Source organism: Artemia franciscana, chromosome 4, assembly GCF_032884065.1.
Source record: "Artemia franciscana chromosome 4, ASM3288406v1, whole genome shotgun sequence".
Classification (NCBI taxonomy): Eukaryota; Metazoa; Arthropoda; class Branchiopoda; order Anostraca; family Artemiidae; genus Artemia; species Artemia franciscana.
In genome coordinates this window covers 13,526,521-13,554,284 of record NC_088866.1, presented here as the reverse complement: position 1 = coordinate 13,554,284, position 27,764 = coordinate 13,526,521, and the positions used below count along the sequence as shown (strand labels likewise).

Sequence of the window (27,764 nt, the reverse complement as noted above, 5' to 3'; positions counted from 1 at the left end):
TTAGGTCTAGTAATATGTACTACGCCTAATTATGTTAACAAGGCAATTAGGCATAACCCTTTGCCATCACAGACAAATAAGCTAGGCCTTATGTCTTTTAAACAGTAGGTTAGCCTACCCTAAACAGCCAAATACTTTATTTTTCAGACTTACACAGAGACTTCACCTGTAAGTGATATAAATATACAGATCAGACCCAAAGAGCATGGGAAGCTATGAGTTTTCAAAACTATTTGGTTAGGCCTTTACTAATTATCCAGTTCGACTTGAATTTTTCTACTTATTTAAAGACATTTTAATTATTTCGCCAGCCACTACACTGCGTCTGGGGCTAGTAGTTTTCAACTCCTATCTTTCCATGTTAAATCGCCGAAGTTTCCATTTTATAGTTTCCCATGCTCTTTGGCAGTCTTCTGCATCCGTCAAAACAGTGAATATGAAATCATGAGATCGAGGGAAAAAAAGAAGAAAATGATAAATGGTCATTTAATGAAATGGCTTTCATTGTTGTGCTGACTGCGATCAAAATTTGAACTTTAAATTATAAATCTTCGATAAGAAAGAGGCTAATACATTGCTCGGATGCAAAAACTAGCAGCGAAATACCACAAAGATGGTTGTATTTTCACGCTTCAGTGCAAACATCAAATAGTAATTGCAGATTTCGGACTCAATGAGAACCAATCATTACAATTAATTTCAGCAAAAATATTTCTTTATACCACACGTGGATGTACCTTATATAAACGCTTGCCTTTTCAATTGCAAGATTAACAGCTGGTCAGAATTTGCAGCGAGGGGGGAGACACACTGGAGTGTATAATCTCCTGTGAGGTCTTAGAACTGTACGTAACTGCGTAGACTACATTCTAACATAGGATTCAATCAGGCACTTGCTCAGCATTTTTTGGGGGGGGGGAGGGTGATTGGAGTAGAGGTGGGGGGTAACAGTACGCTTGCCTTTTCAATTGCAAGATTAACAGCTGGTCAGAATTTGCAGCGAGGGGGGAGACACACTGGAGTGTATAATCTCCTGTGAGGTCTTAGAACTGTACGTAACTGCGTAGACTACATTCTAACATAGGATTCAATCAGGCACTTGCTCAGCATTTTTTTTGGGGGGGGAGGGTGATTGGAGTGGAGGTGGGGGGTAACAGTGAAGAAACTGATTTTATTTCATAATTTAAATAAGAAATGTCCAGGATTTCCATAAAAGTTAGGACTTCGGGGGGGGGGGCTCCGATCCCCCGCTGTGTGGGTCCCTGGCTACAATAGTTCGTGACATACCTATAAGAAAACAAATAGTTGGACTCGTAGATTAAATCCCTGAATTGATACTAGATAATATAGAGAAATATTGCAACACGCGAGCAGTTAAACAACCACCAAGCATCCAACAAGGATGGTAGCAAACAATCAGTTTAGATATTCAGACCTAAACACAGTTTAGTGTTCAAACAATTAGAAGGAAACGGTATAAAACCTGTGCTGGTGTCATGTAAGAAGCAGCGCAAGGCGATCACCAAAACACATGGTGTCTGTCTGTAGTATGTCACAAATTAAGGAGTCAATGGTTGGGCACGATGAAATAAATTGGAGCCCTCCGAAATGAATTCCTTGATACGCGTCGAGGGTATAGGGGGGTTAAGACGCCTTTAAGTCATGTAATCATTATAGACAGTAAGCATTGATGGTAAACAATATCATTCAGTAAAATTTAGGCAAGATTGGGTCAGTTACACTTCTGGTACGACAAAGTCTAACTGACATTGCAAAGGAGGAGGGTTGGTTTTCTCACTCTATAGCAATTGGCATATTCACATATTAGCATATCACAAAAACACACAAAAAAGGGAAGAATTTCTATTAAGAATGGCCTTTTAAAGTGTTTGTTTCCCCCCTTAACACAATAAAAATGATCGTAAAAAATCAAGAAGATGGTTTACCCCATTTGGTCTTCTAATTTGTTCATATAACAAACTGGAACTCTTGGTTTTGGTCATAACTATTCTGAGCGTTTTTTGAAATAATTATGGAAGAAAATTTAATAAAAAAAAACAAAAATTAATAAAGAAGAGTATTCCTAATAAATATTTCCGGTGAAATATGACAAAAGTTAGAAAATATCTACGGTGAAAGACAGGCGGAGAATGTTTTCTTTACTGCAGTCCAGGTGTGTGTTTCCTATGCATAAATATGTGTGCGTAATTACAATCCCAGACAAAACACAAAGTGACAGGAATATACGATTTCCTGTGATATAACTCTCAACAGAATGAAAATGACAAACATGGAAGACAAAATTTTTTTGTGAACTCTACATACATTTAAATAGTGTTCAACACATAGCAGTGTCGTTCAACCGTGTGTGTCTCTTAGAACACAGAAAAGGGAAAACTCTCAAATCACGATTTATGGCCGTTTTGTAACTATTATGCATAATACTAGATACTGTATTAACCTGTTAAGAAACTGAGGAAAAGTTTTCCAGTCCAGAGTAGTTCCAGTCAAATATATGGCGGGGTCTAAATCTAGTGGTAAAAGAGCCTCAAGATGAGGCGGGCAGAACGTCTTTGAGAATGCGTTTTAAAGTCTTGGGAAATGATAGAAAGCAATAAATGATTCTGAAACAATTTAGAAATGAAGCAAGCACTTTTTTATATTAAGCATGAATAAGATATTATATCAAGAGGATTTAAAGGTAATAAGGCTTAAGATATTTATAGTATGGTAATGAGGGTTTCGAAGCTAAGAGATAAGATATCTAAAATTGTGAATACGATTTTGCAAAAGGGAACCAGGCTACTAGTGGCTTTAGGAAAACTTTCAATAATCGTTTTCTCTAAAAGTATAAATGACATAAGAATTAAAAACATTTTCATGCTCCCTGGCCCCATCTTAAGTCTCTTCATACCCGAAAACAGGGATTTTCTGCGATTTTTCTTTTAGCTTTTTTACAATTATTAAGGTTTTTTGTTGTTTTAGTTCTTCTTCGTTTCCGCACTCAATCATAGAAGGAAACAAGAGGAAAATTTTCTTGTTAACAAAGAAGTAGTCAGGGAGCCACATGAGAAAAATATTGGTTGATATTGAAGGTTTTGGGCGATCAGCAAGCAGCAGAAGTTTTGAGAATGCAATCTGACCTAATCAATCATGCTGAATACGAAAATTGACTTTATATAGTCAACAAATAGGTGCTACATACCCATTTCTTCAAATTCACTAAAATTCAATCTCAATTGACAAAAATTCCCTTTAATAATAAATTAAAACTGCTCCTAAACTGTTCAATTATTAGTCAAATTAAAGAAAATTCTTAAAGTTCAATATTCCTTTCCCAAAATTACTTTATATCTTGCTGTTCAATTGTAATCTTTAAAAATCGACTAAAAATATACCATAATTTATAGCATTTTGGGAAAAAATTTTGATCCATCTTGAAAATTTCCATTTATGAGGTGTATTTTTATTAATTGACTAGGTAATAAATTAAGGGTTCTACAAAATGAGTGACCTAGAAACTATACAACCCTTTTCATTTTTCAAGTATTAGTGAAGACGCAGAGTGACGCAATTCGTTGCGGTTAACACATGCTGAACTGGTATATTTTTAAGTTTGTTTGTTAATGTGTACATTGCGCTAAATAGGTAGCAGTTACTGTTAGAAGAAGTCATGGTAAAACTTCCCGTTATTCGTCAAATGCTTGAATATTTGTGCGATAATTTTTTTGTGAAAGAAAACAATGAAATTGCGAGTTTCGAGGTCATCAGCATTGTGTGTACTCGTAATAAGGGGTATCGATTACCATAGGCTGCGTGATCATTGTTGAAAGTTTTTACAAAACGTATTTTGTAAGAGCAGAAAACGTCATTTTTTCAAATAAATGACTAATTCAGTACTCTAATTCAGTAAAGTTTTCGATCAGTACTAATGATCGCACCATATTCTTTAGACAAACCTTCTGCTGCTTACTGATCACCTACTCGTCATATTTTTGGCAAGTGGCTCCCTGACTAAAGCCCAACCAAACAGCATTAACACCCAATTCATCTGCATGTGATCGGTGAGCAATACAACAAGCAATACGGTGGTATAACTTTTACGTTCAATAGGGCTATTGGACAAATATAGGCTAGTGGGAATATATAAAAATCAAGGAGTAAAAGTGATATTGTTGGAATCAGAAGACAATAAGGATTCTATTTATATGCCAATCGTCAACTAAAGGGAATAATGCAGCGTAAAACTGCCAGACTAGATATAGTGCTTATCTTTTTCGTTAAAAATTGTTTTCTCAGGTTTTCTTAATCTTTTATCACGTAAGACACTTGGTAAGAATGAGACCTCGTTTTAAGTATTCTTGTTACTTTAAAATATGAGGTGACTGAACATAGTAACAATGTAGAAACATTAGCTCGATTTCGCCAGCAAGTAGATTGATTAGAATGCTGATACTCATTAGAATAAGATATGGTATAAATAATTTTTTAAGAGATGAACTGCTTGGTTTAAAAAAAGAGCATGAAAGTTGAAAAATTACGACAAATATATTAATATATTGAGAAGCTTCAGAATTACCAAATATGAAACCCTTTTAGTTTGGATTTGTAAAGAATTAAATAAAAAAAAACAAGTTTTTTTTAACTGAAAGTAAAGAGCGACATTAAAACTTAAAAAGAACAGAAATTACTTCGCATATGAAAGGGGCTGCTTCCTCATCAACGCCCCGCTCTTTACGCTAAAGTTTGACTCTTTCTCTCAACTCTTCTTTTTAAAACAGTAAAACACTTTAGTGTGAAGAGCGGGGCATTGATGAGGAAGCAGCCCCTTTCATATACGAAGTAATTTCTGTTCATTTTTAATGTCGCTCCTTACTTTCAGTTAAAAACACTTGTTTTTTTTTAATTTAATTTCTGAACGTTTTTGAATCAATGCATGTTTTGATTTTGGCTCTCCGCAGAGGAATAATTAAAACGAAATTTGCAAATTTATTTTTTTTTTTGGCTAAATGGCTTTCTCATAATTTTGATCGAACAATTTTGAGAAAAAAGTGCGGGGGAGGAAGCCTAGTTGTCCTCCAATTTTTTGGTTAATTAAAAAGGCAACTAGAACTTTTAATTTTTTACGAATCTTTTTATTAGTAAAAGATATACGTAACTTATAAATTAGCTTACGTAAAGAACTTTTGTATTCTCATGTTTTCATTGCATATATGAGGGGGTTCGCCCCCCTCGTCAGTACCTAGCTCTTTACACTAAAGCATAAATTTTGTCCCAATTCATTAAGAATGACCCCTGAATCACAAAAGCCACAGAATAAATAGTTGAAATTACTAAAAATACTTTAGCGTAAAGAGCGGGGTATTAGGTGGAGGTAAGCCCCTCATATGGGTAATAATTTCTGTTCGTTTTAAGTTTTAGTGCTGCTCCTTACTTCCAGCTGAAAAAAACTTTTTCATATTTATTTTTTCATTTTTTTTTTAATAATGCTAGTAAATCCTGCGCTCTCTTCATGGAAATTTTCTTCCCCCATGACAAATTCCTCGATGGAAAGTTCCCCCAGCATACCCCCTCTTCTCAACCCCTCCCCCCAACCAAAAGATCCTCCTGAAAACGCCTATACACTTTCCAATAACCATTACTATATGTAAGCCCTGGTCAAAGTTTGTAACTTGTAGCCCCTCCCACGGAGACTGTGGGGGAGTACGTCGTCCCCAAAGACATAGTTATAAGGTTTTTTGACTACGCTGAATAAAATGGCTATCTCAGAATTTTGATCCGTTGACTTTGAGAAATAATTAGCGTGGGAGGGGGCCTAGGTGCCCTCCAATTTTGTTGGTCACTTAAAAAGGGCACTAGAACTTTTCATTTCCATTAGAATGAGCCCTCTCGCAACATTCTAGGACAACTGGGTCGATACGATTACCCCTGGAAAAAAAAATAATAAAAAACAAATAAACACGCATCCGAAATCTGCCTTCTGGCAAAAAATACAAAATTTCATATTTTTGTAGATAGGAGCTTGAAACTTCTACAGTAGGGTTCTCTGATACGCTTAATCTGATGGTGTGATTTTCGTTAAGATTTAGGGGGTGATTCCCCCTATTTTCTAAAATAACGCAAATTTTCTCAGGCTCGTAACTTTTGATGGGTAGGACTAAACTTGATGAAACTTATATATTTAAAATCAGCTTCAATAGTTTACAGAAAGTGATAATTTCTACGTACGGGAAAACTGTAAGTGGTTAAGACCAGTAGAACTTACTTGGGTCGCAAGTTGTAAAAATCCCTGCGTCTTCTACCATGTCTACGTGCCCTCTATACCTCCGTGCTTTCGGTTGAAGTCGTTTAAAATGCAAACTGATAATATAGTAAAAAATCATCTAAGGCCATATCAAGGGGGCTGTAGGGGGTTTTACCCCCGCCCCCAGAATATTTGTCTGACTCGTAAAAACGTAGGAAAAATATATTTAAACAATTTTTATGCACTTTTTGAGTTTTTTCTTTATAAACCCCCCCCCCCAAAAAAAAAATTATTGTATAAAACACCCTTTGCAATAATTTGGGTACGGCCGTGTCTACAACAATCGCAGTTCTTTTAGATAAGAAAGTTTGAAATTGTCAAGTATTACCGATGATGGATGGTATATTGTGGAAAATTCTTTATTTTCGTCTTCCATCATGGGTCAAATGAAAGGCAGGTCGTCCCTGAGTGGGGAGGCAAGAGGTCCTAGGAAAGGATTTACGAGATTTTGGAGCATGATAGGATGAAATAAAGACTGGAACACCGAACGAATTCCAGCGGAGGAAGAGCGTGTGCAGCTGTGTTGAACTCAGATGGCTTAGCGCTTCAATGAAAGGTTAGCAGTAGTAAACACAGCATAAATATGATAGAGTAACGGAAATTTGTTTCAGAAATGGGACATATCGCAGCGCGCAAAGGGTAATTTCTCTTTGGATCTCAACGCGCAATGCTACGTAACTACTGATAATCATTTATCATTGCACACGCGCGAAGGCAAAGTCATGAAAAAATGTGCGAGGTTGATGTGTTCCAAAAATCTTAAATGGAGAGGATAATTGTCTTTACTGTATCATGTTAATAGTGTGAGTATTAAATGACATAACGGAAGCAGCGTTAAACCTAAAACGAACAAAAATTACAACAGATGCACAAAGAAGGGTGTTTCTTGTTCGCTTCTTGAGTCCTAAGTCCCAATCCAAAGTTCCTATCGATGTTCAAAGAACTATTTCTTCATTTTAGAATGGAATGTCTTCTTTACTGTAACCACAAAGGCTCCTAAGAGCCTAGGCCTATTAAATAAGCATTTCTCAAGGTTAGTTCCACTGTTTTTCATACTATTCAGTTAAATGGGAGTGCACAAAAGGTAGTACACAATAAATTTTACAAAAGCATGTTCTTTGTTCATGTCTCAAATCATTAGCATAAGCACTCACAAGTTGTCACCCAAATAAATTGAACCATATTTGGGCGTAACTTCGAATACATATAAAAAAATTTTTTGTTGCAAGTGACAAATTTGGTATAATAAACAGGTCGGGCATTGAACTAGATGTCAATGTCTTTTGGAGTATTAATTGCAATCAAAATAAACACGTTTGTGAAATTCAGTTGTAATTAATATATAATTACCAAGATGAATTCGATTGTCTAATGAGTGATATTATTACAACAGATGTCGAAAATATAACAATTATGTGTATCTTCTTAATTTGATACACCAGCCCAAATATGAAAAAGTACTTACGTGTTATCCCGACCACACTCAAGAAGTGAAGTTAGGTTAATTATAATGAAATAAACCTAAATATGATGAAAATATAATACTTTAGCAACAAAATCATGTCACTATAATTTTTATATATATATATATATATATATATATATATATATATATATATATATATATATATATATATATATATATATATATATATATATATATATATATATATATATATATATATATGCCCAGAACGCATTATATTAACCAACTCTATGTAATAAATATTTAATTAAAATACACCTGCATAGTAGTTTATCTCACTTAGTCTAAGCTGATTATCCGAGAGTACATACAAGGAAACCGGTTTTACTCAGAGCGAATACACCAAACTCTTGAGTGTGGTTGGGATAACACATAAGTACCACTGGAAATAACTCAAGGGTTTCTGAGAAAACCCTAGATGTCCCCTTTTCCATTTTTGTCATTCATAATGATCGAAGATTAAACCCTTCCTTACTACCTCTTAGTACCACATTTGAGGACATCCTGATTTTTATCTGGCCCCATGGTTGGCCGAAAATAGCTATTTCTGGCCAACCCTTCATACGCAACCTAGCCACTTTAACCTTTCTTTCATTATAGCCCTAGAAATAAAAAGAAATAGTTTGAACTACAGTTTATAAGGTAAAATTAAATAATAAACGAAATTATTTTCAATCAAAATTAAGGAGCAACATTAAAACTTTAATCGAACGGAAAATATTCCTTATATTAAGGGGGCTACCCCTTCCTCAACCCTCGCCCTTTAGGCTGAAGTCTTAAAGTTTTGTTTTAGTAGTCTTTCTTAAAGGATAGTGACCGAAATTCCAACTTTAGCGTACAGAGTCAAGGTCGAGGAAAGGACATTCCCTCTCATATATGGAAAAATTGATTTACTCTTAAGTTTTAATGTTGATCCTTATTTTCAGGTGAAAAAACTTGTTTTTTGCTGAATTTCTGACCATTTTTCGAAAAATAACAGGCTTCAATTCTCTTCCTCAAATATCCCCCTGAAAAATGCCCCCTCCCCGCAGAAAATACCCCACCCCCCAAAAAAATATAAATTCTGCAAAATTCAGCTCTCAGATATGCTAAATTTGATCATGTAGTTTTCATTAAGACCTCTTGACTTTTGGGGATGTTCCCCCTTTTTCCAAAAGTCAGGCAAATTTCCTCAGGCTTGAAAACATTAAGCTTAATAACTCATATTAAACTTAATTAATCTTATATAGTTAGAACCATCATATAAAGCTGATTATTTTGATGGATCTATTGTTGTTCAAGTTCCATATTTCAGAGTATCTGTTACTATATGGCCGAGTCGCTCCTTACTTACACGAACTTTTTCAGGAAAAAGGTAACTTTTATCCTGTTAAAAGAAAATAAATCTTATTTTTTGCTTCAAAAACTGGATCACAAAGATCCTTGAACACTTGAATGCTTTTATTACTGATATTTTCTAAGCCCTAAAATCTCTGTGTACAGAACAAACAAGCAAGTTAAAAACAGGATTGTTGGCAATAAGAACGAGTCATCAATAAAATTTATTTCCAGAATAGTAAATTTAGTTACTATTTGTAAATAATAGCTCATCTTGAGCCGCGGATTCTGTTTTAAAGATAAATTGTCGAATTTTAAGTTTTTAAAACCAAGTTTTAGGACGTGATATTGTACAAACAAATCGATTAAAAGATTTAAAACACGTTCTTCGAACTAAAAAACTAATTCTTTTTAAACTGATTTCCTTTTCACTCAGAAATTCAATTAACTGATCTGAATGCAGCGTTTTAGCCTGCGTTTTAGCAGCGTTCTGAACCGTACTAATGTTACTCAGTCAAAAGTTGACGCAATACTAAGAGATGAGCAGCAGGGCTTTCGACGGGGTAGATCCTGTACTGATTTGATCTTAGTCTAAGAGTGCTCAATGAAGAGTGGAGCGAGTAGCAGACCAAGATCACAATAACTTTTATTGACTTCATGAAGCTGTTTGATTTAATTGACCGATTGTTGCTATGGAGAATTCTTCGTTTTATTAAGGATTTTTCGACAAGTTTGTGCGTATGATTCTTACACTCCACGAGCAACAGCTATTTATCGTGTGGACTGATGATGGAAACCTTATTGATTTGTTCAATGTTAAGTCTGGTATCCGCCAAGGATATATTCTGTCTTCGGTGCCGTTTACCTTCCTCATTCACTATGAGGAATGATTCACTGGAGCAGTGATTTTGCTGAAGACATAATCACTCGTCTCACTTTGAAGAGGAACTGCGGTAGAACATAACTGAGCACATAAACAAAGCGGAGCCAGCCGTTCTGTTAACTAGTACACTGAAAAATAAATACATACAAAACAATGTAAGAAAATTAGCTGCATCCCCACTCCAAGTCAGAATTGATGTGCTTGAGGAAACTGAAAAATTTAGACACTTCTGGAACATAGCCAGGTCGGATAGAAGCTTTGGACGCTAAATTGCAACACGTATTACAGGCACAGAAAGTGCTATACTTTGAAGCATGTGGAAGAATACAGCACATTAAGCACCTCAAGAAAAAATCTAAGGGTTTGACAGTAACTGTCTTACATGCATCCTTGGAATACATTGGGCCGACAAGGTTACGAATGCTTTCATTCACGAAAAAACGAAACGGTTGTTCGTCACCAATACGAGTAATCAATGCGCTACCGGGTCACATGGTGCGCATTGGCGAAGGTCGTCTCCCTACGTATGTGTGGTAGTTGGTCCTTCCCAGCATCAAAAGGTGCGGGCAACAGCAAGCAACGCTAGGTCTATGCCTGGAGAAGGATGATGCACTGTTCAGATAGTTAATGGAAGATTTTTTGTCTCCAGTACTGGAGAGATCATCGTAGATAGGCACCGTTGTCGTCTTATAAGCTAGTCGGCCTGGGAGGATCTATGTCGAAGTGAGTAAGGAATATCTATTCGTGGAATAAATTCAGCTGAATTTTTTCAGCTGACAAGTAGCTTCGAAAATTTCATTTGTTAGACTTATGAAGAAAAATTAAACTTTGTGTCCTTTTTCATTTGATTTTATAGCCAAGTTGTTTTAACATTAAGCTTAACTGCAATAGAAATTTTTATAGTAATTTAACCAGCCAAGTGATTTAATAGCGACTGTAATAGCCAATTTCGACCATTATGAAAGCAAAATAAGGTTGACAAAATACAGATGAACCATTTCATCCTAGTATCTGCCTTAGGAGCGACCCATGGATCCTAAGAACAAAGAACAAAGTTTCTAACAAATCAAATGGTGACATAATTATCGTCTTTAGCATCCATTCTAGGGACTGCGGACTTGGAACATCAGGCCTTTCGTTGAGACGCCACATGAAAAGAGTAATCCCCCTGTAAAAAGATCGCAACCTAATTTGAGCTTAGCCAGGCACACACAGAATAATTTGTTGTACTTATGACATATAGGAAAATGCCAGTAAAATCATTAAAATCTACTGCTCTAGAAAATAAGGCGGGACCAAAAGAATTGTCTTAAATCTACACTAAATCTAGAAAAAGAGATGAAAATTGCTTTTCCGGATCTTTTAAGATAATGCAACTTCAGAGGCTCAAGCATCTTTACTGTCATCTCGCATCATCTAGCATAGTTACATATCAGTGGTTTTAGCATCTTTACTGTCGAAAACTAATAACTGCATACACGCACCTCGTTACAAACAAATTAAAAAAACATTATAATACCAATTAATCCTTAAACTAGAGCAGTCAATACTGAACATAAACATCTTTTGGTTTAATTAATTTGTAATTTCAGAACTAAGATTAAATTTTTAGAGGTTTTTTATTAGTAGAAAATTGGTTAAAAATTCTTAAAAGTCATTCTTTGGATTGATAAGGCGAGTGTGAGTTTTGAGAAAAGGACTCACCTGATCTGCACCTGCATGGGTCGTGTTTTTCCAAGTAATGCGAAAGTGTGTCCCAGCCTCCACCAACTCTTACCATTACGTGGTTCCTTAGTATCTAATAATATAAAATATATTACTAGAATAAAGTAAACACATTCCTAGTCAAAACCACTTTTATTTTGGTATTCTTTTTAATCGTAGTTCACAGTTTTCTCACGGAGCGTAAAATTCACTTCCGTAGTCAGACCTTTTTTTATCTGGATTAACCGAGCCATTATCGCTAAGTTATCATATATCAGCCAAGGTTTTTTTTTATTATTAATGCAAAGGTTAAATTTCTCCAGTTCTTGAACTGTTTTATTAAATTCACTTAAAACTACAAAAAACATTAAGCGGCAATGGAGGGCAGAGCTCATAAAGTTGGATATATAATAATTGAGCATATCACAAATCGATCGTCTAATTGGAAACTTGCAAATTAGGCTACTCCTTAAGGCTCAAAATCTCTTGTTTAGGGTTTCGACCAATAGCAAAATCGATTTACTATCAAGAAGTTCCATTCTTCGGCTTCTTGCACTTCTCGGGCAAAAACTGATGTTTGTGGCCCAAAATGGCAGAAACAGCACTTTCCTGTGTCTTGTGCGGTCCCACAGTGCCATTAGGGTGGACGTTCATGAGTTTGCCTAACCAGAAACGTGACTGCAATCAATGCTGCAGGGCAACCCTGAGGAGTGGCACCCCTTAAGGAAATTACAGCCTAGTAAACGACACAGCATTGCATTGCATTTCTGACTTTTGTTTGTTTTGGTGAACTTTTTTAGGTTAAAAAAACCTCTTCTTAGCTGATTTATCTATTACGGGATCCCTCCGTATTGTACTAGTATGAATATATTATGAGTTTGATGGAATAGGCTTGAAATTGCTTTAGCAGGACGTCGACTAAAGTTGATAAAAGAGCATCGCCTATAGCGGAAGGCTGAAGTGACCAATGTGGGCCTAGGATTCCAAAAAATCTCCACTCAGGTGGAGGTACCATGGTTTTCTTGCAGTCTGGTTCTACGCCAGCTTAAGCGCTTTTTGTATACTTGAGACGATGTATTAGTCCCTGGCCTGCACCGGTGGGACCCATAGCTTTCTTGAGCCCATAACATTTTCAAGGATTCCAGTAATATGAAAATTACAATTTAAAACGTAACAATATTAAAAAAACGATTGTAATGACATTTTGATTGACAAATTCCAGTCTTTTCAACTGGAATTGTTAGGAGTTTCAGAAAATCATATCCCAGGGATAGGAAACATGAAATTAGGTAATATAGAATTTATTCACTCCGGCAGGAAGGATGAGGCATAGCCACGGAGTAGGGCTTAAGATGAATAAGAAGCCTCTAAGTCTCGGACAAGTTGAGAAGGTATTAACAATACAGTTAAAGTTGCAAATTTTAGGACTAAAAGTGTGAGGTATCCGACTAATGAAGACAGCAGTGATTCATATTAATTTTACTTACAGTCAGAGGAACAAATAGACAGGATCCTAGGTAGAAACATAGTATTTTATTAGGGGACGCTTATGCCAGGGGCTAGTGGAAATAGAAATAGATGGTAACATAGCCCAGGTAAGTTTGGTGTAGAAAACGAACATAGCGAGGATTATAGACTGCTGCAGTTTTGCATGTATAACAATCTATAACAAATATATCACATGATCGTAAGACGCCCAACCTTATTGATTATTTATTATTATAAATCGAAGACTGGCATGACCAATACAAGATACCAGGGTATATAGGAGCACTGTTATTAAAGTTAAAAGTAATGGTTACCATGTAGTAGTGTCTACAGTTAATTTAAAGAAGGAAGTTAGGAAGGGTAAGTATCTTACGAGAAGATGGCGTTGAGTGAAACGTTCCAGAAACAGTTGAGTGTCAAACCAGAGAGTCTAAAGTTTGATAATGTAGAAGAACAATTTTATGATCGGAATAATTCAAATTATGGATGGAATAATTTTAGAGAAATTTGTGAAGTAGCAGATAGAGTCTTAGGAGGGGTTGTTAGAAACGCAGCTAGGAAAATTAATGAAAAGACTTTAAGCTTCGTAGAAAGAGGAGGAGTTTGTGCAAGAAATATTTAAGTGACATATTATATGGAAATAAGAATAATGTAAGGAAAGTAGGAAAAGCATTAAAATGCGAATTAAGAACGTATGAAGGGGAGGCCATGGATAAAATTGCCAGAGATCTAAAAGATGCAACCAGATGGCATAACAGTTAAGTATTGTATTGGCATACTGAATTGAAAGAGATTAGTCAATCTGGATTTGTCCCACTTAACAATGGGAGGGGTAATACCCAATCAAATGCCATGGCACAATCAAAATGTTATATACAACCCAATTCATTTTGCACCCCTCGTTTTCACTTAGCCTATATTCATAGAATCTCGAGAAAACAAAACTTGTTGGTCCGTTTTACTTTTTGGTCCATTTCTAATACAAGTTTGAAAAACTTGAAACTGGTATGATTTATAAGACTTTTAAACTAGCAGCCGTTGCCAAACTAATACGAATTTACCATGGCCAGTTCCCTCCAAAGATAAAGCGTAGCACACCGTACATGGCAAAAGACACACTTACTTTGTGGCACGCCATGTAAGTCATTGAACGGAAGGTAATGTGTGTCCATTTCATGGTTGAATATACATTTTTTTTTATCTGAGGTAGAATCCGTTTCATGACTTGTTTTTCTCCAAGATTGCCTAATATGACAGCATCATCCTGAACAGTCGATTAATCTATCAAAAAATGTTTACCTACCAAGATGCAAAAATAATGTATGTCGCCGTAATGTCGGGGTTTCGCCTCCAAAAAAGGCATCAGAGCGATAATATTAAATATTAGGAATTCGCGTCATACCGCTCAAGTTCATATAAGCTAACGAGTCAAGTATAGTGTACATTATCACAGAGCCATACTAGGATGATAGCAGTAACAACATTGAATCCCAAAAGAGGTTTCAAAAAAGCTGAGACATATAATATTGACTCACCCTATTATGCCGGTAACGCTAATCTGAAATAACAAGCGATTAAGAAAAATTAACTTGGTTATGCCCATCAAACAGTCTATAGTGATCAACTCTTCAGGGTTCAGTTGTGCCGGTGTCACCAATGATCCTTTTTAGCAAATTTCTAAAGTTGTGAGCTGGAAATGGTTTTGGCCTTTCAGACCCTCAAAGAAAATATATTTTACAAGGGAGGAGGCAGTTTTCAGGGGGTGACTATTATTCTTAGTGGATTAACCTGCAAAAGCCAAACTTACGCGGACAATGTAGGAGGGGAGGTAGTCCCTCATGCTTAAGATAGCATCGAATACAAGTTTGAGAACGAAATGAATTTTCCTTTCCAAGCGAAAGTGAAGAACACTGAAGCGTGAAATAAATAGAAACTATTCAATGTATGAGTGGGTCAGTCGTCCCACTAAAACCGTTGCTCTTTGCATTAAAGTTCCAGCATATGTCGTAGACTCAATACAGTGTGAGTCCGACTTTAGCCTTGAGAAGGGGGCTTAGAGGGCGGTATCACCTTCTATAGTTTGAATTTTGTTCGTTCTAAGTCGTTCTTCACTTTCACTTAGAATATGCTTGTTTTTATTTTTGTTTAATCATTTCTAGTTTCTAACAGAACAAAAAAATGTCCTGGCAGATAATTAACTTAAAAATCTGTGTAATATTATAAACATTGAAGCATTCTTGAGAAAGAAAAAAGTTAAATAATAAGCTTATATTCAAGCATCGTTGCAGCATTTGACGAGAAGGGCTGTTTTTCTCTAAAGGACATTTCAGGATCCACGAAGAGAATTAAGTGCAAGAGAAGGTAATATATACAAAAATACGAGTACTTAGGTTTAATGACTCATTTTCCCTCAAAAATCCCCCCCAAGACTAAATTTGTGTAATCCTTCAAAAAGCCATCACTATCTACACCTATATGCAAATTTTGTCAATCATAGGCAGGTCATTAGACACGGGTATACTTTTGAAAAGTGAGCTAGTTCATTTTTTAACTATCTCTATTTTAACCAATCTACCACTGGCCGTAATAAAAGGAGTATTCTGAGCCTTATCTAACCCGCGAAAGAACGTTCTATATTATACAAAAAAGTAGAACTTACTCGGACGTATATGAGTAGCTTCGTGTCACCAATCCTGTATTTTCCTTCGGCCACTCTGATCATTGGAAATTGTGTGGCACATGAACATTTTTCAACGAGGTCTTTAACCTAGAATAAGGAAGCGACAAACTAAAGAGAAATCAAATAAATTGCTTTTTATTCAAACTCAAAATTGAAGATATTCAATGCAGTAGAACCAGAGCCGTTCCTAGGGCGAGGGGGCAGTCGGGTCAGTTTTCCCGGGACCCATAAACGGGAGGGAGGGCGTCGCGGCTGAGGAATTGCCGGCTTTGATCAAATTTGTCACTTTGATTCGGCTTTTTTTTGCTTGTATTTGCGTCAAGAGGGGGTGCTGTAATTAAGTTTCTCCGGGTATGACCAACCCTAGGAGCGGCTCTGAGTAGAACGCATTCAATAACCAAATTGCTTTCAGAGCACGTAGTTATGGGGGAAAAGATTCATTTGGATTTTAAATATCCTGTCAACATTAATACTGAAAAAACAAAGTTTTTATTTATTTATTTATCCATAGCCCTCTTTTTTTCTGTGGAACTTCAACTAGTCTTTCATATAGCGCAATCAAATTAGCTTTGTGAAGACTTGAGATATTAGAAAATTCTATTCTGCTATCCCTATCTAATCGTTTTCTTCGTAAGTCTTATTATTTTGTTTTCACTTAGTTTTAAATGAATCTGCAACTAAAGAAGTTTTCTAGGAACATAAACCCCGAATAAAACATAAATAAAATAGAAAAGTTTAAAACAATGTAAGAGCTTTTATTCAAAAACTCTCAGAATATTCATTGAAAAAAAAACTCCTCCTAATCTCTAAATGTGCCATTAGCAGGGTTTCAGAATAACTGACACAACAAAAAAAGGACACAATTGAATTATCGCGTTTAAGACCGTTGTTTTTTTGAAAGTAGGTTCACAACATAAAATCCAAGATCAAAATTGACCTTCCTGTCATGAGGAATTTTTTTCTGGCCGGGGGCCATAAATATTTCTTGCGAACTTAGGCATGTTCAGTTGAAGCAGATAAAATGAATCTAAATACTAGACAGAAAAAAGATCAGCCACCCTTTATTTCTACGTGAAAAAAAGAAGGGTAAACAAACATCTTTTTCCCATCAAGGTATCCATTTTTCGAGCTGAGAGACAGTTTTCCAGAATGTTTAAAATTAGTGTTAGCGTGGAAATATTTCTTAATTTGTTTTGACACTTTTATAGGTACACACAAAGTTTTCTTTGCGTGTACCTATAAATGTATAAATGTTTTCTTTGTATGTACCTCTGCATGTACGAAAATCGCCTGTTTTTTTTTCTTAACTTGTAAACTTATTTAGTTTGATTTTTTTTGATTTGTTACACATTCCTCATATTCATCATCCAAAAAGAAAAATCTTTCCATTTTTCTTTTTTTCTTCTTTCTTTTTTCATCGCGATGTAAGCAATATATAGACTGGGCATTTGTATTTTTGTCGCTGGGAAGCTTCTGCAATGCATCTACTTGTTTCTTTTTTCCGAGCATGTAGATGAAAATTGCAAGTTGGCTCAAGTTGCTTCCTTCGTGAAAGTAAATTGCTCATCAACTATTTCTGTTTTATTCTCGTTTCTACCACTTTGATAACACTACAATTTGAAATTAAGATTTTCAACATAGCTAAAAACCTGGCGCCACTTCCTAATTTCATAATAGATCTAAATACGAAAGAAATGTGTGATTCCATTAAAGGAAATCAGAATTTGCCGGGTTATTGAACGACCTTATATGTCAAGGTTTATGTTCCATCCATAAATTTAATACTATCATCTTTGTTAGAATTGACGATCTAGACAACGTCGGATGACAAAGCTGATTTTTAAGCATTTAATCTGATCTTGCACGACTGAATATAATTTTGAATTCCGCTTAATTTGGCCAGACACTGGTGAGCTAAGGATTAAAGGTTTAGGTAAAAAGCTCTAAAGCGATCTGAGGGCTTAGGCAAAGACTATGGATAGCATAAAAGAGTGGAAACAGAGACTAGAGTCGAAAAAAAAACAGCTACTCCATCTAGGATTAGGCGTAACTTGGCATTCTTTCATTGCCGTCATGGGGCAAAATTAACAATTAGCGTAGTAATAAGCGCCTGATGTCAGTTTCTGGAAAAAAAAAACAAGTACGAAGCTTGATAAAAAATTCCAAGAGACGCCAAATATTAGCGTGGGTTATGTGCTTTCAGTAAAGTGCTAATTTTTCAAAATTCTACAAATACAGGGGACTATCACGGATCGCTTTATTTGAGCTAGTTTTATAGGTATGTGCTGCATACAAACTGCAAAGCAATAATTTTTGTTTGTTTTTGATATTCAACTTCTCTTTACTTCCATCAGAGAAACTTTGTTATTTAGCCGATGATACAAGAAACATCAGCGTCAGTTTTGGTTAAAATAAGGCACTGAATGACTTAGCGTGTACTATCGCAAAGACTTGGCAAAAGCGCCGCTAATACAAAACAACTGGCATAATCTTTAAAATAAGGCACTGAATGACTTTGCGTGTACTGTCGCAAAGACTTGGCAAAAGCGCCGCTAATACAAAACAACTGGCATAGTCTATAATGACAGCGAAAAAGGAAAAGAAATCTTTTAGTTCCCATAACTACAACATCCGTCCCTTATTTAATTAAATAAAAAACTAGTTTTTTTTAATGAAAATAAGGAGCGACATTAAAAGTTCTAACGAACAGAAGTTATTCCATATGTGAAAGGGCTGTCCCTTCCTCAACGCCCCACTCTTTACGCTATTTTGTTACTTAAAAAGTAGAATTGTGACAAATAGTCAAACTTTAGCGTAAAGAGTGAGGCGTTGAGGAGGGGACATCCCCTTGCATATACGGAGCAATTTCTGTTCGTTTGATTTTTAATGTTGCTCCTTACTTTCAGTTAAAAAAACTCGTATTTTTATTTGATTTATGAACGTTTTTCTGGTAATGCCGGAAATGCCGCCTAAATGTAAAACATTTCATGGACCCCTCCCCCTAAATGGAAATTTCTCCTGCGCAAAATTTCCCCAAGGAGAATATCTCCGGGTGATAATTCCCCCATGAAACATTTTTTCCGGTCATAATTCCCCATAAGGAGAATTTCTGCTGTGAATAGTTACCCCCCTCGCGGAAAGAATCTCCAAGATAATTATATCCCCACAGAATATTTCCACTCATGCAAGTCCACCAGAAATTCTTCACGCATAAAAAACAGTCACCAAAGAGAAAGTAAGACGATAAAAATCAACTTCTTGTATCAATTCTGGTGAATTTCCCCCTGTGTAAAACTTCCTCTATAAAATTCACCCCCAAGAACTTCCCTTCCAACGAAAAATTCTCCCCGTAGGAAATTTCCTTCCCCCACGGAGAATGTTTCCCCTCGAAAAGCATCTGCAGACTTCCAAATAATCAGTACTATATGTAGAAAAGGGCAAAGTTTACAGCTTAATAGCCCTTCCCCCTTGGGGTGTGGGGTTCAAGTCATTCTTAAAGACATAGCTATTAGATGTTTCGACTATACTGAACAAAATGTCGATCTCAAATCTTTATTAGAAGACTTCGGAGGAAAAGGGGTAACAACTTTTGATTTCTGATCAAATGAACCCTCTCCTGGTCTTCTAGGATCACTGGTTCGATACAACAACCCCTGGGGAAAAACAAAAACAACAAATAAATAAATAAACACACATCCGTGATCTTTTTCCTGGCAAAAAAAGCAAAATTCCGCATTTTTATAGATGGGAGCTTGAAACTTCTACGGTAGGGTTCTCGAATACGCTGAATTTGATGATGTTATTTTCGTTCAGACTAACAGACTTTTAGAGGGTTTTTGCCTCCTTTTTTGAAAATCACACAAATTTTCTCAGGCTCGTAGATTTTGATGGGTAACACTAAACTTAATGAATCTTTTATTTGGAATTCCAGATAAACTTATTATTGTATCTTAAACGCAGCAATAGAGCAAGCTGAGCTGCTAATAGCCAGTTCGTGGTAATAAAGTAAAGAGCGACTCGGCCAAATAGTAACTGAAACTCTTAGAAATAGAATTTTGATAAAAAAATACACCAAAAGAATTTAATTTTTATCTTGATTCCAAACACATAAAATTCGTTTAAGTTTAATGTTACCCATCAAAAGATACGAGCCGAGAAAATTCTATAATTTTTGGAAAACGGGGGAAACAACCGCTAAAAATCAAAGTATCTAAATGAAAATTGTACCCTCAGATTCAACATATCACAGAACTCTACTGTAGAGGGTTCAAGCTCTCATCTGCAAAAGTCTGGAATTTTGTTACTTTCATTTGCCATAATAAATCATAGATTCATGTTTACTTTTTATTTTTTCCCCAAGGGTTTTCATATCGAATTAATGGTTCTATCAGATTGGGAGAGGGCTCATTCGGACGGAAATTAAAAGTTCTAGGGCCCTTTTTAAGTGACTAAAAAGATTGGTGGCAACTAGCCCAACTCCCGAGTCCCCTTTTCCCCTTAAGTCACTTGATCAACATTTTGAGATGGATATTTTGTTCAGTATAGTTGAAAGGTCAAATAACTATGCCTCTAGGGATGACATGACCCCCCACAGCCTCTTTGGAAAAGGCTGTAAGTTATGAGATTTTCTAATTGTTTAAATATGGTATTTGTTATTGGTATGAATACACACATTTTTTGGGAGGGAGTGGGGATTTTGCACAGGGATAGATTTTTGTGGGGAGGGAAATTTCCTGACATGGACTTTCGGGGAAATATGACACCGGTGAAATTGGCAAGAATTCCTATACGAAATTCCTTCTAGTTGTATTACTTTCTCTTTGGCGACTCAATTGTACATGCAGATATGTTCCAAGAGAATTGTCCATAGAAATTTTCACCGCTTTTAGAATCGTTTGGGGGATTTTCCATGGGAGGAGCAATTTTCCGTGGGATAAATTCTCCATGATGAAATTTTCCGCGGAAGAAAATCTCTTTGGGGGAATTTTCTGTGGGAAAGGCTTTTCATTGGGGGAAGGGGGCTGTTCCAGGAAAAAGTTTCTCGGAGAGGGGATCTACGGCATGATTTGGAAAATGATCAGAAAATAAGTTAAAACAAGTCTTTATTCAAATCAAAGTAGGCTAAAGAGAATTTTTTCGGCGGGGGGAATTTTCCAAGGAAGGACTTTACATGGGAGGAAGTTTACATGGAGGAATTTTTCAGTGGGATTTCATGTGGGATTTCGGGGGATTTTTCCATGGAGTGGGGGGAGTGATTTCCCGGCATTATTTGAAAAGTGATCAGAAATTAAATGAAAAAAACAAGTATTTTCTACTGAAAGCAACATTAAAACTTAAAACGAACAGAAATTATTTTGTAGACGAGGGGGACTGTCTACCCTTCAATACTTTGTTTGGCTGCGTTAAAGTTAAAATTTGTGTCCCAATTCCTTAAGAAAGACTCCTGAGACATAAGAGCCGTTTAATTAGAATAAGAAGCTTTTTCAAAGTACTACAAAACCATAGTATATTTCAGCTCGTTTTAAGTTTTAATATTGCTCCTTACTTTCAGTTGAATTTTCTTTTTAAATTTAATTGGCTAAAGTAAGAGCGAACCGATATTGCCACAAATAACAATGGGGCTACTGCTGCCTAAAAAATCACAACGCTAAAGTGTCTTTCATGCTACTCAAAAGGAGTGTAGTATTTTTCATACTACAACACATACGTCATATATCAACGTCATATATCAACGTCATATATCAATACGTCATATATCTTTCATACGTCAACAGCCCAGAAGAAACTGACAGTGCTAATAAAGTTTACAAGAAAAGAAAAACAACTTTTAAAAGTAGGCTCTGGGTCCATCCCTGACTATTTTACTGAACTTACTCAACAACTTTCCAAGAGGGCAAAACACCGGTAAAAATTTTAAATCATGGAGTTTTTATAGTTTCATGGAGATTCCATATTTGAAAGAAAAACAGACCATTCGTTCCGCCACCCAACGTTCTTCCCAAATGTAATAATAGCTACCGTCGTAAATGACTTTTAAAACGTCTTTGTAAAAAAGCTCTATGTCCATGAAGTTTTGTCCCTAAAGTCCATGAAAAAATGCTCCGATCTTTGTTTTTGGACATTTTGGGCAATATGTACTATCATTTTCAACCTTAGTTTTTAACTGCAGTATAAAAAAAAGGCAAAAATTCTAGTGCTTATTGCGTTTAATGTAAGAACGAAGTCTACAAAAGAATTTCACTTTTTTACTCAATTATTCGTAACAATTTTCGCTAAATATGCTAAGAAAACCTTTCGGCTTCCACAATTTTGTAGGATCTCATGAATTTTACATTTCTTTCTTCTTATAATTTACCGTACCTTTAATGCGACTTTCTTGTTCTTTTTTTATTTTGACGAAATCCCTACCCCCCACCCATCCCGAAATATATCCATGCGTAAGTGTATGTATTGGATATAAAGTAAGATTAATTTTCATAGATGTTTTGGTGACTCAAAATTAATGTTTAATAGAAAGTTGTGAACTTTATGTATGTTTTTAGTGCGAGCCGGGCCTATTGGTTTATGCTCGTTTGAAAAATAATTAATTGTAGCTAATGGCCAGCTTATACTTGTGGTTGTTTTCACTGATTTGGACTCGTTTTTTTTTACTTTTTTGGGTCAAGTGCACGCAGACCTTCACGTCTAATTTGTTTTTGTTTTTTTTTTAGCTTTAATTTAGTTTCCTGTAATGTTCTCAAAGATTACATTGTCGTTTCCTTATTTGAAAAGAATATTTTTTCTAAATTATTGAATAAGCATCGTTTAAAGTCGTTATAGCATTTAGCTCTGTTAAAATAGAACAGAAATTCATGAAATGCGGAATTTTTCTTCATACTTTAATTATTAAGTTCTTTTTTTTAGAAAAAAAGCAGAATACTAAACCTAAATCCCAACCACACTCAAGAAGTGAAGTGAGGTTAATCATAATGAAATATACTAAAATATGATGAAAATGTAATACTTTAGAAACAAAATTATGGAAACTACAACAGAGAATTATGAAAACAGGCGCTCGGAACGCATCATGTAAATATCTAGCTTAACCAACTCTATATATTGAATATTTAATTAAAATATACCTGTATAGTAGTTTACTATCTCACCGAGACTAAGCTAATTATCTCCGAATGCAGAAACCGATTTTTACTCAGATCAAGAATTTGAGCGTGGTCGGGATAAATAACAAGTACCAAAAAATCATATTCTGATTTGTTATCAAGAGTTTTTTTTTCAGATTATATGCTTAAAGGTAATACAAAATAAACACGCGTTTATTGAAATACAAAAAATGAGAAATTTGGAAGCTTATCGAAGATGTTCCTTTTTTTTAAAGAACGCCCACCCCTTGTCAAACTCGTAAAATCTTAACAGAAATGTAACAAAATTTTACTGCGTTTTTTAAGATTTTGTGCCCCCCCCCTCAACAAAGATCCTGGATATGGCCCTGGATTTACGTGATAGCTTTTTGTTATTCTTTTTGCTAAACAATTCTCAAACAATCCACATTAACACTTAATTATCCGTTTCCTGTTGACTTGACCCCGCTCAAGAACTTGATTGTTTTTAATTAAAATCACAAAAGAAGGTTGGAAGGGGGAATCCTCCCGACACTCCGCAAAGAACATAACATCTGTCATTCATTTTCTAAGTTGATTGGAAACATGAACCATGTCTTCTAATAAAGCTATTGTTACTCTTTGATTTAATCACTGATGGACAGATAATTTATATCTTATGATCAATAAACTAGCACAAAAATTTCTGTTTACTCCAGCGACATTTCACAGAAGATAACGATGTTGTCACACTAAAAAAAAGGCTCTAGTGAAACTGAAACAAGCTCGAAAAAAAAGGCTCGAAAAAAAGGCTCTAGTGAAACTGAAACAAGCTCGAAAAAAAAGGCTCTAGTGAAACTGAAACAAGCTCGAAAAAAAAAGGCTCTAGTGAAACTGAAACAAGCTCGAAAAAAAAGGCTCTAGTGAAACTGAAACAAGCTCGAAAAAAAAAAAGCTCGAAAAAAAAGGCTCTAGTGAAACTGAAACAAGCTTAGTGTATATTTTTCTGTAAAATTGTCTTTTGTTGAGAAATCGCACTTTCTTTCCAACGCATAAACGATAATAGCATACGTTTTTTGAGAAAAACCACAATGAAAACATATTTGAATATGTATATTATCAAAAATATAGAAAAACCGTATTTAATTTTCTATTTCTGGCTTGATATTTCCTAAAATTATCAATCTTATTCTATTTTTCTTTCTTTGCGCATACAAGAAGACTATTTAAAAAGAGCCCATAGGCGTAGTAGCTTTTTCGGCACCCGGAGGCATTGTCAACTCCCCTTAATAACGATATATATTTATGATATATATTTGAATGCTGCCCCAATAGAGACCTCGCCCTAAGAAAAGTACTTATTGCTTTTTGCCTGAGCTTGCTGCTCTTTGACCGATTAAACAAAAAAAAAAGTTTTTTTAAATGAAAGTAAGGAGCGACATTAAAACTTAAAATGAACAGAAATTACTCCGTATATGAAAGGGGCTGCTTCCTCATCAACGCCCCGCTCTTTACGCTAAAGTTTGACTCTTTCTCTCAACTCTTTTTTTTAAACAGTAAAAATTTAAGCGTAAAGAGCGGGGCGTTGATGAGGAAGCAGCCATTTTCATATACGGAGTAATTTCTGTTCGTTTTAAGTTTTAATGTAGCTCCTTACTTTCATTTAAAAAAACTTGTTTTTATGTTTATTTTCTGGACGATTTTGAATTAATGCATGTTTTGATCTTGGCTCTCTGCACATAAATAATTAAAAAGAAATTTACATATTAATTTTTCTGGGCTAAATGGCTTTTTCATAGTTTTAATCGAAAGATTTTGAGAAAAAAGGAGCGAAGGAGGAGGCCTAGTTGCCCTCCAATTTTTTGATTACTTAAAAAGGCAACTATAACTTTAAATTTTTTACGAATGTTTTCATAAGTAAAAAATATACGTAACTTACGAATTAACTTACGTAGCTAACTTCTATATTCGTATGTTTTTATTGCGTATATGAGGGGGCTCACCCCTCGTCGATACCTCGCTCTTTACACTAAAGCTTAAATTTTGTCCCAATTCCTTAAGAATGACCCCTGAATCACAAAGGCCGTAGAACAAATAGTTGAAATTCCTAAAAATACTTTAGCGTAAAGAGCGAGGAATTACGAGGAGATAAACCCTTCATATGCGTAATAACTTCTGTTCGCTTTAAGTTTTAATGCTGCTCCTCACTTTCAGTAGAAAAAAAACTTTTCATTTTTATTTTTTTCATTGTTTTTTTAATAATGCTAGAAAATCCTACGCCCCCTCCATTGAAAGTCTCTTCTCCCATGAGAAGTTCCTCCACGGAAAGATCCTCCCGTGTAACCCCTCCCCCCTCAACTCTCCCCCCAAACCAAAAAATCCCCCTTAAAAACGTCTGTACACTTCCTAGTAACCATTACTATATGTAAACACAGGTGAAAGTTTGTAACTTACAGCCCCTTCCACGGGGAAAGCGGGGGAGTAAGTCGTCCACAAAGATATAGTTATTAGGTTTTTCGACTATGGTGAATAAAATGGTTATCTCAGAATTTTGATCGGATGACTTTGGGAAAAAATGAGCGTGGGGATTTTTTTGTCACTTAAAAAGGGCACTAGAACTTTTAATTTCCGTTAGAATGAGCCCTTTCGCGACATTCTAGGACCATTGAGTCGTTACGATCACCCCTGGGAAAAAAAAAACAAAGCAAAACAAATAAACACGCATCCGTGATTTTTCTTCTGGCAAAAAATGCGAAATTCCTCATTTTTGTAGATAGGGACTTGAAACTTCTACAATAAGGTTCTCTGAGGCACTGAATCTGATGGTGACTTTTAGAGGGTGTTTCCCCCTATTTTCTAAAATGAGGCAAATTTTCTCAGGCTAAGTAAGACTAATCTTGATGAAACTTATATATTTAAAATCAGCATTAAAATTCGATTCTTTTGATGTAACTATTGGTATCAAAATTCCATTTTTTAGAGTTCCGGTTACTATTGAGCCGGGTCGCTCCTTACTACAGTTCGTTACCACGAACTGTTTGATTGCTAGAAGCTTTTCGCCGGACAGGGCCCTTGTCGAAAATAGTCTTTATTTATCGAAGCAAACAAGTCATATTATGTTTTTTTTTGGAAAAAAACGGATTTAATTTATGTAAAGCAGTGACAAAAATTAAAAAAGCAAACAATACATTAAGTATCCGAAAATTACAAATATTTCAACTCCACATTCGGGAGCCTTCATCAACGCACAAATAAAAAGGAAAAAAAAAGGTTGAATCATCTAAAGAAAAAAACTAAGAAACAACACAACAAGAGAGAAAAAACACAAAAGACAAAACAAATAAATAAAAACTCGCATCTCAATAAACTTCCACAACACCAGCATGTACCAGACCACATAAATGGGTCAGGTACATGCAAAGGAACATTCTCAGGTATATATATATATATATATATATATATATATATATATATATATATATATATATATATATATATATATATATATATATATATATATATATATATATATATATATATATATATGCGATACTTTCAAAACTTAGAAGTGTTAACACAATCTTGGGGTAGGCAATATTTGTATTCTTTTTCACTGGATGTGAATTATTTCGTTATTTTCATTGTCCAAGTTTTCTCGTATTGTTAAAGGGTAGCATTTTTTTTTTCGTTACATCTCCTTTTATCAAACATAGAAATAGTTGGAATTTGGAGCTTTCGATACCAAACTTGCGTTCTTTCTTATCTTGAATGCTAGACAAAACCGTCCTTGTACAAACAACTTTTCTTTAATAACTATGGAAGAACTTAAAACTTTTCATTTTCAGTTTTTTTCGTTAACCTGTATAATTTATGCAATGCACTGTCTCTTGAATTAATAATGAAAAAAGAATCAGACACACTTTCGTTTTGGGAATAACGATATAAAGGATCGAACTAATTAGAGGGGAACTTCTAAGCAGATAAAAAGAAAATTAACATTGTTAATTTCGAGAAAATTAACATTTTAACTGAGTATCAAACATATACCATATAGTTTAAGTTTATGCGGCCAATGTTTATGCTCAACAATCGAACCTCCAACAACTAATTTTCAGGTCGAAGTGGCCGATCATGACGTAAAAATATAAGATCTTTAAATCATGAACACACTTTCATGAACAAAATCACGAATAATGAACGGAGGTGTGTGTTGACTTAATATTTAGCGTAGGTAAATCACGGTCAATCACCAAAGAAGGAAGCGAAGAAAAAACAGGAAACAACTTGGGATCATTATTTTTGTTGCTTGCCGATTATTTGCCCTCTCTGTTATTTTATTTTTATTTTTTCCCCGGGTTTTTTAACCCTTTCCCTTTTGTTTTTGACACTCACACCAGTTAGTGAAATTCCATGCATCATCTTCTCCCTGGCCACTTCCTACGGAAGGGCTGGTCATACATACTTGGGAGGGGGCTCATTTGATTGAAAATTAAAGTTTTAGCGCCTCTTTAAGAGTCAAAAGTTTTAAGACGGTCAATAACCCTCTGTTAATAACGCTATGGTTCCCATGAAATTTTCTGAAACACCACTAGCTAGACATGTCAAAACGAAAAGAATAGGACAACGAAGTAAAAACAGGTAATACGCAGCCAGTAAAAAAAAGACGAAAAATACAAATAATTAAGTCGAGATCTCAGACTTTTTCAAAATATTTCTTTTAATTTCTATTCGTTTTAGGTCTCATTTATACATCCAGAGCAATCTCTATTCGATCCCAGTTTCACTTATTATATGACCTTACTTCT

General features: G+C 35.2%; 1 protein-coding gene across 1 annotated transcript in view; it reads right to left on the bottom strand.

Annotated features, from left to right (window-relative positions):
* LOC136026022 (GAS2-like protein pickled eggs) overlaps nt 1-27,764 on the bottom strand; it is a 134,808-nt gene that overhangs the window by 52,781 nt on the left and 54,263 nt on the right. The window contains exons 5-6 of the mRNA XM_065702175.1: nt 15,842-15,949; nt 11,695-11,788 (exon numbers count right to left, since the gene is read on the bottom strand). Coding sequence (XP_065558247.1) covers nt 11,695-11,788; nt 15,842-15,949 — 202 coding nt within the window. The remainder of the gene's footprint in view (nt 1-11,694; nt 11,789-15,841; nt 15,950-27,764) is intronic.